This window comes from Apus apus, chromosome 1 (assembly GCF_020740795.1).
Source record: "Apus apus isolate bApuApu2 chromosome 1, bApuApu2.pri.cur, whole genome shotgun sequence".
Classification (NCBI taxonomy): domain Eukaryota; kingdom Metazoa; phylum Chordata; class Aves; order Apodiformes; family Apodidae; genus Apus; species Apus apus.
This window is the reverse complement of record NC_067282.1, coordinates 66,244,101-66,259,359: the sequence shown is the minus strand read 5'-3', so window position 1 is coordinate 66,259,359 and position 15,259 is coordinate 66,244,101. Positions and strand designations below refer to the sequence as shown.

At 45.8% G+C, this 15,259-nt stretch overlaps 2 protein-coding genes across 6 annotated transcripts in view; one reads left to right on the top strand and one right to left on the bottom strand.

Moving 5' to 3' along the window:
* Nucleotides 1-1,477: 1,477 nt before the first annotated feature.
* On the bottom strand, nt 1,478-13,565 carry TXNDC9 (thioredoxin domain containing 9). Of its 5 annotated transcripts, none has more exons than XM_051633057.1 (6): nt 13,210-13,291; nt 11,682-11,744; nt 11,274-11,490; nt 9,083-9,201; nt 6,942-7,196; nt 1,478-3,884 (listed from the first exon to the last, which is right to left on the bottom strand). In XM_051633057.1, the coding sequence occupies exons 3-6, from the start codon at nt 11,460-11,462 to the stop codon at nt 3,767-3,769; spliced, it is 681 nt and encodes a 226-aa protein (XP_051489017.1). In that variant the 5' UTR covers nt 11,463-11,490; nt 11,682-11,744; nt 13,210-13,291; the 3' UTR covers nt 1,478-3,766. The 5 variants fall into 5 exon arrangements, with proteins under 5 accessions (XP_051489017.1, XP_051489008.1, XP_051489035.1 ...); XM_051633048.1 differs by lacking the exon at nt 13,210-13,291 and adding an exon at nt 12,689-13,184; XM_051633075.1 differs by lacking the exons at nt 11,682-11,744; nt 13,210-13,291 and adding an exon at nt 13,523-13,565.
* A 575-nt stretch (nt 13,566-14,140) lies between these two features.
* EIF5B (eukaryotic translation initiation factor 5B) overlaps nt 14,141-15,259 on the top strand; it is a 39,901-nt gene continuing 38,782 nt past the window's right edge. Inside the window, exon 1 of the mRNA XM_051633008.1 lies at nt 14,141-14,847. Within this exon, the coding sequence (XP_051488968.1) occupies nt 14,813-14,847 (35 nt within the window). The 5' untranslated portion in view covers nt 14,141-14,812. The remainder of the gene's footprint in view (nt 14,848-15,259) is intronic.

The window sequence follows — 15,259 nt, the reverse complement described above, 5'->3', positions numbered from 1 at the left end:
CCACACAATCTAGCATGAAGAGCTGCCCAAAACAGCTCGCTTGGTTATTGTTTCCATGTATTTCTTTAATGATTACTTCATGCAAGCATCAAGCATGGACTTAAGCACTAATTGTGATGAAAGTTACATGCTGAGTTCACGCATAAGCTCTGCAACTTCAAGAGCTATACATGAACATTTCTCACCTCTCTACTGTATAATCCCCATTCATGGCTAACACAAACCACACCAGCTACCATTTTGTGATTAGTCTAGGCTCAGGAACACTATTTAGTCATGCCCTTGTATTTGTGATCTGCTGTAAGCAAATGATTACATGGAGCCTGCATTCTTCTAGCTATTGTGTATCATCATCATCATCATCTTTTCATCTATCACCCATATTGCCACTACAAGGCTATTGACAAAGCCAAGCTTTGTGCTTTTCAAGTCTGTAAAGTTGACATTTGAGTTTACGTTCTCTGTATTGTTTACACTTCTAGGTTGCTGACACAGGTCTTGCCATTATGGACACTTAGTTATTTAATCTGCAATGCAAAATCACTGAGCTTTACTGTAGAAGAATAATTTGTTCTTCACTACTCAAACTAGGAAAAATGTCCAGTTCTTAAAGCATCTTGAAGTTTAAACCAATAAAATTCTTGGATTGTTCATCTCACATAAAGAATGGAGATCTGGCAGAGAGGACAATTCAATGAGTTTTAATCTTCATTCAAGACAAAAAATGCAGAAAGCAGACATGAAAGTAAAGACATGAAGGAGACAGATCTATGAGGCTGCTACTTCAAAAGAAATTTTAACTTATTAGGACAGTCTCAACTTCCCCTTTTATCCAAAACACACATTCCTGCAAACTCCTTGTATCAGCACTGGAACGTGTGTGGCCATAAAGGAAGAGGTCCAACTGAAGATTAACCTAGAAAAAAGTCAGCAGCGCAAAGTGTCAGGAAACCACAGACCCTGACTAGGATTTTCATTGAGTTTGTAATGGGGCTATTGACACATGGAACTGAATAACCTCTAACAACACACCATGCTAGAATCCTGACAAGCCCACATGCTTCCACACAGCAGGCAACTATGTTACACATGGTTCTGTATTTTCACCACCTACTCAACTAGGACTCAAAGATCAGTGTTTCTAAGGCACTTTAAAAACAATGTTAGAACATTTGTTTTCTAAATTAAATGTCATGCAACTGGATGAAAAAAAAAAAGTGCACTTTTTAGTGCATTTCCAGAGTTTGTGTATTAAAAAGGAGATCAAATCAAAGCAAGTCAACAGTATGCTTCTAGTAGATGAACAGGCAGCTGTGTACATCTTAAGCTGATTGTGTCATCACTTTGAGAAGGCAATGTTGGAACTGAACGCAGTTTGCTAGAAGTCTAGAAAGACCACATGCAACTTTGTGATGGAGCTCATGAAAAGAAAAAAAACAAATCAACCACCTGATTTGAAAGGATGCAAAAGTCAACATTAGAATTAAAATAATTTTATTTCAGTGTACATGAACAGAAAAGAAAATAAAATTTTTAAAACTTAGAGATGTATTGCTGGGCTGGTCCAATCACAAGTGTTCTCCAGTACAAGGCAGCAAGACTGACTAGATCCACTTCACCACTTTTTAGACCAACTGGATTCAAAGTACCACCTCAAAAGGGTCCTTCAGCGCACAGCAAAGTTTTTTTTTTTTTAAAGAAAAAAAAAACACAACCTCATCAACTCTTCACCTAGCCAGAAATTTTACATTATGTTCCAAGGAAGACCGCCCTTGAAAATTCTGTCTATTACTGAAGAACAGTACACAGTGCTATATCTAAACTTAACAAATCAAGGTTTCTCCCAAATACTTTTCTCTATTCTACTCTCTTGTACAAAGCATCTGCTATAAAATCCACACATTCAAAACCACAGAATTATACAAACCTGTGAACAGGGCTATTTTCAATACGCCTGTTGATATGTGCTATTACCTGCTGCATCAGCTGTAACATGCAATGTACATAGATGGTAGAAGGACATTTCTCTTGACCATCTATTTCAGAATTCACAGAAGTTATGACTGTTTTTTACAGCTTATAGTGCAATGTAGTTAAGTTATTCATTATCATGATATGGCACCATAAGATAAGCAATCATTTGTTAAAATGCACAGTTCCTTCCCTAATAATTTTCTGGTGCTTTACTGATAAGTAATAATACATTTTGAAAGACAACTAGAATGAGTAACTGCTAAGGAAAAAATCTTTTCAAAGTGTCTACCATTTCCTTTAAGGAAGAAAATTAGGAAAAAACCCTGGAACTATCAGATTCAAAGGAAACAATAGGAAATAGTTCTTTACACAACACAGTTAAACTGTGGACTCCTTGCCAAATGATTTATGTTACTCCTCAGTAAGTTTGCAGATGACACCAAGTTGGGTGAGAGTGTTGATTTGCTTGAGGGTAGGTAGGCTCTACAGAGGCACTTAGCCAGACTGGATTGATGGGCTGAGGCTAACTGTATGAGGTTCAACAAGGCCAAGTGCCAGGTCCTGCAACTGGGCCACAACAGGCTGAGGGAAAAGTAGCTGGAAAGCTGTCCAGTGGAAAGGGACCTGACCATGCTGATCGACAAGCAGCTGAACATGAGCCAACAGTGTGCCAGGTGGTCAAGAAGGTCAACAGAATCCTGGCTTGTATGACCTGTGGCCAGCAGGTGTAGGGAAGTGACCCTCCCCCTTTACTCAGCACTGGTGAAGCTGCAACTTGAGTACGGTGTTTGGTTCCGGGCAGATCAATACAAAAAAGACACTGAGGTGCTGGAGCAGGTGCAGTGATGAGCAACTAGGCTGGTGAGAGGCCTAGAGTACAAGTCATATGAGAAGTGGCTGAGAGAACTAGGGCTATTTAGTCTGAAGCCAAGGAGGCTGAGGGGAGACCACATCACCCTCTGTAACTACCTGAAAGGACTTGGTTGAGAGGTAGGCACTGGCCTCTTCTCACAAGTAAATAGTGATAGGACAAGCGGGAATGGCCTGAAGCTACACTAGGGGAGGTTTAGGCTGGACATGATGAAAAAAATTTTCTCTGAAAGGGTTGTCAGGCATTGGAAAAGGCTGCCTAGAGAGATGGCTGAGTCACCATCCCTGGATGTGTTTTAAAGTCATAGAGATGTAGCGCTTGGGGATATGGTTTAGGGGTGAACACGGTAGAGTAGGGTTAAAGGTTGCACTTGATCTTAAAGGTCTTTTCCAACTGAAATGATTCTATCACTCTTTGTGGATGCTATGATACTGGGAAATGTAAAGAGATTTTTTTAACCAGAAAATGCTCTCAGATAGAGAGTTCCCTAAGCCACAGATTGCTTAAAGTATATTCTTGGGAAGCACTGTTAACTGCTCACCCTGTTTTTACTCTTCCTTAGAATCTGCTTTTAGCCATTGAGACTGGATGCTGGGCTAGAGGGACCTTTGGTCTGACTTGGTACAATTATTTATAACAGCTCCTTCAAAACACTTAATAAACTTATACTTAAGACATAATTCATCATTTGCCATGTTGTTTAGTTAGAAGGACTCAATTTTTTAATTACAAACAGCTTCCAAAAGAGAGAAAAAACCAAACCAAAACTATTTTCTGCTATGACTCAGTTGTATAAAACTGTATAGAAAAATGAGCATTATGTGCAGATGTAATGAAAAGCAGTAAGCTTTATAAAAAACATTCTTAGAAATGTACCAAGCATAAACAAAAGATGATTTACAAATACATTTATCTGTCCTTCTAGTCATCATCAGAATCCGAGTCATATTTCTTTCCTTTGATAGTCTTCTTATCCAATTTCGTAAAGCTTGTTCCAAATTTCTTTTGACTTTGAAAAGGTGGGTCCATCAAATTTCCACTGGAGGAAGAGAGTAAGACATGTTGATTAAAGCTGACAGTAAGTAGCATCTCTAATTACCTGTTTCTCCAGAAAAACTTGTTAAGACAACATAATCCCTGCTCCCTGAAGCCACCCTATACAGCACTGTGGTGTTGCCAGCACAGCACATCCTCAAAACAGCCTGGATAACTGTAGTTAAGACCAGGCTGCAAGGGTGAACAGCACCTGTGAGTGGAGCTCTATGGAAAAACTGTATGGAAGGGCTTTTGCTGCAAACCGATCATGCTAAAGACAGCCATCTGTCACATTAAACAGTAACCAGGGAATTACACAGAGACTTTTCAAAACAAATGAGGAGCCAGAAGTATAAAACAAGCCTAAATTTTCTCACAGGGACTTTAGAGTAGAAATAGATAATGTGGATTTTGTACTGCCACATCACCTTGTACTATCCTTGCCTAGGCCAAACAGAGCAGTCTCCTGGTTGGACACTGCACTCCAGCTAGTAGACTATGGAGACACTCACACCTCAGTGTGCATGTGTGGCCCTGTGGAGACTTTGTCACCAGTCTGTTGATGGGTTGTTTGGAACAGCAGGTGTTCACATAAAGCTGGAGCACCCTCATATCCCACAGCAGGGGTACACAAGGAGAGCAATTCCCTCCTCTTGCTCTGACAAGGGTGTGCATGTTTTCACTCACATGACCTGTGAAGGGTTCACATCTAAGTGTCAGTTAGAACCTTCTGGAATTAGCTATAGAAGGGTGCTTAGAAATTTGTAGGTATTAACATTTTGCTGATACTGATCACAGATTCAGTTCAGGGAATTTGCAGATACTGATCAGCTGATACAGTTCACTGATTGCTAGTTAATTACATGTCAGTAGTAAGTCAATACGCCACCTGAATCCTGATTTAGGTCAAACAATGTGACCTGACCAGTTTTTCTGCTGAATACAGTATGATCTGTCATCAACTGCTATCCCACAGGTTGAAGGAAAATAACACTTTCTAGGCTCTGAGAAGGACTATGTCCTTTTCAGGATCTCCAGAGAGTGGGTCATTACATGCAGAGCAGTGTGGAAATGCAACACTTGTACATAAATGGATGTCTCCTGGAATGGACCTCCTGGGTTGTGCAGATACTGTGGCTCACTTTGCAAAGCCAGGGTATCTAAACTCAGGAACTGGTAAAATGAATGAAGAATAAAAAACCTCCCCCACACCTTAAGGAGCTAAGAGTCAAATGCACAGTACTAGCAGTGTCAAGTAGGCAGTAAAATTATGCCATAAACCAATTTACTAACATTTAGTAAATTCAATGCAGCTCGATAACACTCAATGTCACTGAAAGACTTCTCCAATAGGAGTGCTGCTGCCTACAATATATATCCAAGCTGTCTTCAATTCCTCTGCATATTTGATTGTTACTGACCTGGGACGTGCATATTACCATGGTTTGAATTACAATTTTTCAGTTCAGTCATTTAATCTGAAGTTGAACAGCTACTAAACTAAACAGTATTTTATTTGCCTTTAAGATGTAACGATACTTCTTGCAAAAAATCTGAAAGTCAGATGTAGAAATAAATTCAGATAATAAAGTTTAAAAAAAAATAATCAAAGCCATTCAAAACAAAAGAGCAAAATTAATCTAAAAAGACAAAGATGACCTTGTAGCCACACTGGAAAGCGAAGCAGAAAGTTCTGGTAAATTATTCTCCTGTAATGCTAGGCTATTGTGGTGAGAGTTATTTTCTACTGCCTTTTATCCTGTAGTCTTAAATGTGGGATTCATAATTATTGCATTATATTTGGTAACCCAAGATATGAATACAGGCTGGGGGAGGTCACATGTGAGAGCAGCCCTGTGGAAAGGGACCTAGGGGTACTAGTGGATCAAAAGCTGGACATGAGCCACCAATGTGCAGTTGCAGCCCAGAAGGCCAATTCCATCCTGGGCTGCACCAAAAGAAGTGTGGCCAGCAGATCAAGAGAGGTGATTCTGCCCCTCTACTCTGCCCTGGTGAGACCTCATCTAGAATACTGCACCCAGCTCTGGTGCCCCCAGCACAAGAAAGATGTGGACCTGTTGGAACGTGTCCAGAGAAGGGACATGAAAATGATCTGAGGGCTGGAGCACCTCTCTTATGAGGACAGGCTGAGGGACTTGGGGCTGTTCAGCCTGAAGAAGAGAAGGCTCCAGAGGGACCTCCTAGTGGCCTTCCAGTACCTGAAGGGGGTCTACAGGAAAGCTGGGGAAGGACTTTTTATAGGGGCCTGCAGTGAGAGGACAAGGGATAATGGTTGTAAACTGAAAGAAGAGAGATTTAGGTTAGAGGTCAGGCGTAAATTCTTCAGTGTAAGGGTGGTGAGACACTGGAACAGGCTGCCCAGGGATGTTGTGGAGGCTCCAACCCTGGAGGTGTTCAAGGGCAGGTTGGTGGGGCTCTGAGCAGCCTGCTATAGCGGGAGGTATCCCTGCTGATGCAGAGGAGTTGGAACTCCATGATCTTCAAGGTCCCTTCCAACTCCAAACACTTTGTGATTCTGTGATACTGCTACACCAATAACGTATTTACATTTCTGCACCTTGTTTTCACTTTCTATACTTTTCATTGGAAAAAAAAGGTTTGGACCAAAAAAAAGTATGGACCAAGATGCAGTTTAAGGATGACTTCCTGCATTTTATCTGATGTGATTAAAAATGCTCAACTTGCATTGCAACTGTGACATCTGTTTAGATTTAGAACGGGTTACTTTAGATGCATAAGTCCAAGAGAGGCCATGCTGAAGTAGCACATTTACCCTAGATACCTCACTGCAAGAACTCTACTTTTATTACTGTACAAAAAGGTCAATATAATGCTCATTATAATGTCTCAAACCTTTGCCAAAGAGATACTCTCTCTTCTCCTTTGGCAAAATGCACAAATTAAACAACTGGATTAAACTCTTGGGTGTCTTAAGCATAGGACATATCAAAGTTACAAACTTTTACAGGTTTTCCTGTCTGCACACGTGTTCTCCTTGCACTGTATCTGCAAACAAAACAACCACAAAACAACTAATTACCTGTAATTAATTACGTCTGCACAGCCTAACCTCCATTCTAAGGTCTCTGTAGTGAAGTCATCAGTGTTACCGAGATCAGTAAAGCCCACAATGTAGTCTTGTGTTTTTCCATCTTTTAGTAGTGCTAGAGTGGGAATTACTTTGATGCGCAGTCTCTCGCATAAGAAAGGAGATTTTTCAGCATTTAACTTCAAGAACTTTGTCTCAACATGCTTTTTGGCCAAGACAGTCAAATGTTTGTCCATTATTTGGCACCTGTGAAAAAAACCCCAAAGGATAAAATGTTAGAATCAATAACCTGAAGAGTGTGTGTTTTACAGAATATTTAAAATGAACAGTAAAGAGCTAGTTCTGTCGTGTTAATTCCTCAGATATGACCTTTGTAATTAAGAATATAGTTTCAAGAGAAACTTTGTTTCAAAAGTAACTGGATTCAATGCCTAATAGAGTAACAGCCTGGAGTACCTTTATTGCACAATTCATCGTCCATTTCTCTTATTTCTTCCTAATTACTCCAACATACACCTGAAAGCCTCTCTCATTTCTTGAGGCCTGCATTTATTGATGACATTTTCCTCTGACTTTTATTCTTCCTGCTCGAGCTTCACTGCCTGGTAGCTGGAAAAAAGTCTCTACAATGAACTGTATATCTTCAGAAAAGTACTCTCAACATGTTACATGGTTTTTTGTGCAGTCACTACCTCCACAACTCACTGTACAGAAAAAAACCCAATAATTATTCACACAGACTGCTTCAGTAGTGCTATAAGCAAAAATATTTCACTTTTCTGTTGAAACCAATAGAAGTGAACATACAATTACTGTTCCTCAGCTAAGGGACAGTAACACAAACTACTCAAAATACTGGACAGATGGCAGAGATCTGTGGGTTTGTCACCTGCCATCTCAACTTTCTGGATTGTCTTCTTTAAGTGGTTTGGCTTAGCTGCATGAACTCTGTGATATGACTGTCCTTTAACTCAAGAGCAGGGCCAAGCAGATCAAAAAGCTCGAGTGGGTAAGGACAGAAGCAACTTGATATTGTGGTTGGTAAACCTGACACACTAGTTTCAAGCTGGTTGTAAGCATGACACATTTTACAAATAACTTTCTCAAAAGTTCTTTCTCTTGTCTGAGCCTACACACTTTGTTGGTTCATTAAACAAGAACCAAACAACCCAAATCTGTTTAAAGCTTCTATATTTGGAGAGACAGCCTTTCAACTTCTTTGCATAAAAGCCAGCCAAACACAACCGCTGGTGTTTCTGAAACTTAAAACACTTATCTTAGAAAACCTAGGATGCTGATGCCTCCCTGCATAATCCAGCTTTGACCCCTTTCAATTTCTCACATGGAGGCTGTGTCAGTTTATATTCTATAAATTAGAGAGAACATAACCCAACTAACAAACCAAAAACAGGGTACCTGGCTCCTCCTGCTCTACTTCACAACTGCATTTTAACAGAAGACATCAAGACAGACCCACCGAGGAACAGCCTACAACCCACAACTTCTGAAATTCTTCCAAGGAAGTGGGAGATCTTATTTTAGGCTCCTATTCTAAGAGTCAGGACATATTCTCAGATCTAGGTCTCTCACACCCTAAAAAGTGACATAATCACAAAGGCACAGGCACAGAGGGAAATCGGCTGCAATTGGTATACACAGATCTTTTCAAAGTAAAAGGTTAAATTCTGAAGATGCCTAGACAAGGTTTTGCTTGTATTTTTATTTTAGTTTGCCAGAACTGTCCAGGATCTCTCTCTCTGGAATAGCTAAAACGATCTTCTTGAAACGCTGCTCTGTATGGTCACTGTGTTTACCGACCTGGCTCACTCAAACTGAATCAATAACGAAACACAGCACTCTCTCAAATACTGTCAAACTAGTTATATATTTATATTCTAATCAGCTATGTAAGGGAGTATTAATTGTTGTCAAATCATGTTCAGATTAACTGAAATGGAAAAAATATTTAAAAATCAAATGTCTTGAAAAGAGAGTGAGATTTGGAAAATGAAGGAATTTAAATACTTCTAAAAATCTATTTATTTGTGGGATGTGAAAGAACAAAAGAACAGGTCTGGTTTTGTAGACATCTATAAACAAAAGGTTTTTTGAGCACAGCTTATTTACTATACCTGAATGTTGTATCTCTGTAGAAATGGCAAACCACGTTTCTACTCTCTTTGACTTCTTGGAAAAAGTCTCTCTCACTTGGGACTTCTCTGTATTCTCCATGTCCTTTTGATAGCCACTCCTTTTGGAAAACATAAAAAAGAAATGATTAGTATGGAGTTTATTAGTCCTGCACCTACACATTCTAAGAAAAATAAAACAGGGGGCCTGCAGTGGAAACCCATTTCATATAGTAACAGAAGGAGTTGCATAAATTTTTGCACTGCAGCCCCTCAGTAAGACTAGACTAGTTCAGAGAGAACACCAACAACAGAAAATACTCAGCATTTGAAAACTGCTAATTGACAGCTTGGGATACTCTCTCTAAAATGTTTTTGTACACTCAAAAGAACTCATCTAAAACTGCTTCAAGTCATTACATAGACTAAAACAGATTTCTCCTAATTTTTCCATCTATGAAAATAACTTCCCTCTATGAAAAGAACAGGGAGAAAAAAGCCTACTAACTCACCTGCAACAGATGGTTTATCTAGCAAATATACACTGAAGGTATCTTACTATGAGCCAGGCTTCCAGAAAACCATTCAGAAAACATACACATCAAATAGTCACAAAGTGTATGGGGAAACAGGATTTTACAAGCTAAAATATACAGGCAACTGCAAAAACTGTCTGATTAAGTGTGCAAATACAGTTTGGGAAATAAGCTAATCTAATGCACTTAAGAAAAAAACCCCAGCTTCCACAACACTGAAAGTTAATTGTGGTGTATTAAAACAACTACAGACTAAGCCAAATGATTAGAAGTAGTGCAGTATGACAGAACTTGCCACAAAACTTCAGTTTCCAGTGGGAAAAAAAAAAATAGAAATATCACTGTTCTTGATCTTGCAGTTTTGTCTTAGGAGGAGAGTGAAGGAAAAAAAAAGTTTCCAAGCAAACAAAAAAATATCCTGTAAGCTAAATGAGGATAGAACAAAGAATTTCCTGGACATCGTACACATTAAAAATGGATAGAAGCATGAGCACATGAAGAAGTCATCATGACTGCAAATCAAGAACTGACTTTTCCTTCAACAGTGAGTATGCCTTAACTTCCCTCTGCACAAACCTATTTCAGAACAGTGTGACTTCACATTTGCATTTAAAAATGCATGAGAACAGTGACTTAAGATCAACTGACATGAATAAGTTTTCATAGGAGAATTATCACATGTTCACATTCAAGAACATCCAAGTGTTACCACTTGTTAAAAAGGAAAACACTACAATCAAATATAAACTGATTTTTTAAAGACAAGCAAATAGCGTGACACTTTCTCTACTTCTATGTTTAGAGAATCAAATCTGCTAAGACTGCCTGTCCTCCAGCATTCCAACCATGCCATTTTACTGCATCCCATTTCAAAGTATGGCACTAGCTTTTATGGGTCCCACCACAGCCAGAGCACCTCCTTTCAACCCAGCCACCTCTCCCACAATCCAGTCTATTTCTTTTGCTTATGTGGAGCATGCTAAGAAAGTAGGCTTCCCTACTTAAAATTCACGTCTCACACCATATGTTACCAACATTTTGGTGAGAACTATGTTCAAAGAAACTTCTTGGGGAACATAAAGACCCCAACTTAGCATGAGGTATTGGGGAACAAAGCAGAATTTCTTTCCTGCAAGAAGAAATGAGCAGTCATCCAAAGACAACATTTCACTAGGTTAGAAGGAGTGGGACAAATTATTCCATCCTAGGAACAAAAGACTCTGTTATCATTCTTCCACAAAATACCTTAAGAGCATGCACCACTTACACGCCATAAGTAACAATCTCCAGAATTCAGAAGCTTAAGGAGCCTAAAAGCTTATAATTAGGCTGCCTACAAGGCTTATGCTTCCAGATAGCAACGTTCAGTGAATACTGACACACTCAAACCTTCATACAAGACTCTTTATCCTATCCTTATTGTAAACAATCAAGCAGAGAGTTCTTCTCTCCTCCTGTTAAAAAACAAAAAGCACACACATGTGGACAGACACTTGCTTTCCTGTGAAGTGAAAAATTTGTAAGTACAGAAAGGTGAGGAAGAAGAAAAAACAAACCAAACAACCCCAAAACACTTAGTTCACATAAACAACTTCCCTAGGATTTCCAAAGACTGTTCCACTGTACACATCAATAGCCTATATCAGTACAGGAGTTACCTGTTTCTGCTGCTGGGCTTTTTTTAGTGCTTCAAGCCTCCGTTGTTTAAGGCACTCCAATTCATCTTCATCCATTTGGTCCAGCTTCTGCATTTCAGCATCCAGATGTTCTTCCACAACTTTGGCTGTCTGAAGTATTTCATTCTCCAGAACTTTCTGAAGTATTTCAACAGAGGTATCAGCAGCCATCTTTAACTAGAAAGTGATCTCTTTGGAGCTGCAGAAATAGTGATACACGGAATTAACATTTAAACAAACAATTATTCTGTTATTCTACAAACTAAATGCCTGACCTTTCCTACTTGCAGTTCACACTGAGGAGAAACAAAGTGCTACATATCTGAAGATAAAGTAGCTAGTTCTTTTCTATATTGCAGTCACCTTACACATAAGGTAAGCCATACTTACACAATGGGCCCAGATGACAACAAAGATACCAGTCAAGTCCTGTTCTTTCAATACCAAAGGCAGCTGTTGTAAAGTGCATAGGAACCTGAAATTACTTGTCAACATAAATAAGTAAAATTCACCAGTTCCAAAGGAACACTCACCCTGAGCCAGATCCATGTACTTTTAATAAATATTCTGAAGCTCTAAATTACAATCAGAAAGCTCCAAACTGCTGGGAGGAGATATGTCTCAGAATAAGTCTAAGCAACAGTCAGTATATAAGTTTTATGCCAGTAGTTTACATGCAATTACTTTAAGTACCTGATGTATATTAACATATTTAAATCTCAATTAACATGCCTCTCCTCAGCTAAATGAAAGTCAAAGCACTCAACAGCAAATGCTTTAGGCCAACACACTGTTTCAATTCATATAAGAAAAATGCTATTCCAAACACCACCCTATGGCAGCCAGCAGGACTGAAAACAAACAACCAAACAACAAACAATCACTACCTAATTGCTGTGTGAAGAAACACAGCTAAAATAATTTTCTGCCAAGCTCCCCCTGCCCAAACACTTCAAAAGGCAAAAATTACTAAGACTAGGGTGAATGAAGAGCTGAGGTAACATACACTACAAAAAGACAGTTTTGAAACAAGGACAGTGCACAGTCACTCTAATCACATTATCGTCCTGCAGGCCACAGATCTGATGTGCTGATTTTGGGGTCCAGAGTACTCTGGGCTGTGTTTCAAAGTAGCCAAAATACCGGTGCCATTTGCTCTATAAACACCTTGCATACAGAGGCAAGAAAGCATTTTAAGCACCGACGGGCAAAGCACCAGCATGCCGGCAGCACTCCAAGTGCCGTGCAGCATCAGCAGCGCTAAGCCTGCTGTCGCACTCCACCCGAGTCACAGCCGCACTCACTCTGACCTGCAGCCCCTCCTCTTCAGTCCCCCTCCCTGAAGTCGACTATTACAAAGCCTCTCCGTCAGTGCATCCTGCACCCCCTTTTCTTACGTTTCCAGAGGAAGCAAGAACCCCGCCAGCGCAGATCAGAGGCCACCAGCTCTTCAGGAGAGGGAGGGAACCTCGTCCTCCCAACAAACAGGAGGGGAAAAAGGAAAGCCAACCCCCAGCAGCCTCCCCCGCAGCCTGCGCTCCCCGGGGGGGCTGCCGGCTCCCCGGGCCGCACAAGCCTGGCTGCCCACAAGCGCTCCCGAGGCAGCAGGCCTGCGCCCCAGGCCCGCTCCCGGGAGGCGCGGCGGGGACACCGGCGGGGCCCGCTCCGCCCTGAAGGTGGCCGGGGGCGGCCCAGACCGCCCGCAGCGGGGCCCAGGCCGGGCCTGCCCAGCGGGCCCAGCGGGGCGGGCCGGCATGCGGCGGAACGCGGCGGAACACCGCGGGCCGCGACGGGTAACGGCCGCCCGCCCGGCTCCGGACGAGCTCCGCAGGGAAGGCCTCACCCCCCGGGGCACAGGGCCGGCCGCGCCGCCCACTGCCGCAAACACCCGCACCCCCGACGGCAGCCGCCGACTCACCCCGCGCCGACGCCGCTCACTCCGCCCCGCGCCTCCCCCCGCACGGCCGCGCCCCTCCGGCCTCTCGCGCGACAGCCGGGGCGGGGCGGGGCGGGTGCCACGCACGCACTCACGCACGCAGGCGCTCGCTCGCTCACGCAGCTGCTCCCGCCGCGTTCAGCGGGCGGGGCGGCGGGCACGTCCCGGCGGCGGCCGGTGCCCAGCGCGCAGGCGCCGCGCGGGGGTGCGGGTTGCTGCCGCCGTGGGAGCCGTGGGAGCCGGGGGAGGGGGGTGCGTCCCACCCGGGGCCGCTGCCCTTCCCGCCCGCGGCTACCTCTGCCGGGAGGTGCTGCCCCTCCGGGCCCCGTCCCGCTGGCAACCTCCCTCCTCCCGGGCGCTGCCTCCGGCCGGGACGCGGCGCGGCCCTGGGCGGGGCTCAGTGTCCGGCCCTGCCCCTCCCCTCCCCTCGGTCTGCAGGCGCCGCGGGGCCTCGGTGCGGGGCTCCTTCTCCCGGCTGGGCGTTGGAGGCCGAGCCCCCAGAGGGGGCCGGGAGCCGCGGGGCTGGGCCCCTGGAGCGATGCCGGGAGGTAAGGGCGGCCCGCGGCGCCTCGGCCAGGGCAGGCGGGGCCGGGAGAAGGCTGCGGTGGGGCAGCTGCTCCTCCCCTCGCTCTTCTGGCGAGCGCGCTAGAAGATCCACAGATCTAAATAATGGGATATTAAAGTGCGTCTTGTAAACAAATCGAGTGTTCTGCTTGCTTTTTTTTTTATTTGTTTGTTGTTTGTTTTTTTTTTCCTCCTGGAAAACTGGCTCCCCGGTACCGAAGTGTGCTGGTGGGGCGGGGAGATAGGCTCGTGGCCTTATCTGCAGCCGGCTGGGAGGCTGGGGGGGAGGCTGATAAGGAGCTGCAGCTGCCTGAAGGCGGGAGGCGGGAGCTTGGGGCGGGAGGCAAGGCGGTGCAGGTGGCGAGGCTGCCGGGGTGACTGTGGCAGGGGTGACAGCAGCAGCGAGCGTGCAGCTCACACCGCGTCTGAACTGCTGCGCTGCCTCAGCCCGCTGTTTGTCCTGCTCCGTCCTGCTTTTGCTCTTGAGAAACGTGGCCAGGAGGAGACGGGCTTGCCCCCGAGAGCCCCCCCGGCACCGCACGCAGCGCTTGCTGCCTCGCTTCCGCGCCTGCTTCCCGTGAGGTCCAGCCGCCTGCCCCGCCGCAGCCGTGCCCACGCAGCCTCTCCCGTGAGGGAACGGCGGCGCCGCGAAGGCTTCTCGGAGGGGAGAGAGAGGAAAAGCTTTGTACGCAGAGGCCACCCGGGCTGGAGGGCCGAACTGCCGCCAACAAGCCACCCGTCGAGCAGCCGGTCCCGGGGCCCCGCCCGAGGGGAGGCCGCCCCTGCCCGCCCCGCCCCAGCGGCACCGCCCGCAGCTCCCTCCTCCGGCCGGCAGGCGGCGCCAGCGCGCACCCGGAGAGCGCTCCCGTCGGGCGCCGCCGCTCGCCGCGTGCCGGGGCGGGGCGGGGCGGGCGCGTGCGCGGCGCGGCGGGGCGGGCGGCGGCGGAGCCCACATGCGCGGGGCTGCGCGCGCGCGGGCGGGCGGGCAGCGCTGGGCCGGGGCGCGGGGGCCGCCGCCGCCATGGGCAAGAGGCAGAAGAACAAGAGCGACGACAGGTAGAGGCGCTGGGCGATTCCCCTTTTCTCCCCCCCCCTCGCCCCCTCTCCCGGCTGCTGACGGCGGCGCCGGTGCCGCCGCGGCGCTGAGTCAGGCCCTGCCGGGGCTGGCGGCCTCGCCGGGGCAGGCGGGGCTCGCTAGGCCCGACCCCGCGGCCGTTGGCGGGTCGGGGTCATCGCGGGCGGGAGGCCCGGCCCTGCTCCGCGCCCGGGGCACCGGCACCGGCACCGGCTGCGCCTGCGGGGCCCGGCCCGGCCGGCGTCGGAGGCCCGAGCAGCCGGCGGGGCGGGCGGGAGGGAGGGAGGGAGCCGGGGCCGGAGGGAGCCGAGGCCGTGGGTGGCGGGGCGGCTGCCTTGCTGCCGCCGTCTGTGCGCTCCCGGTGAAAGTCGCTTCCCTGCGCTTGGCCCGGCT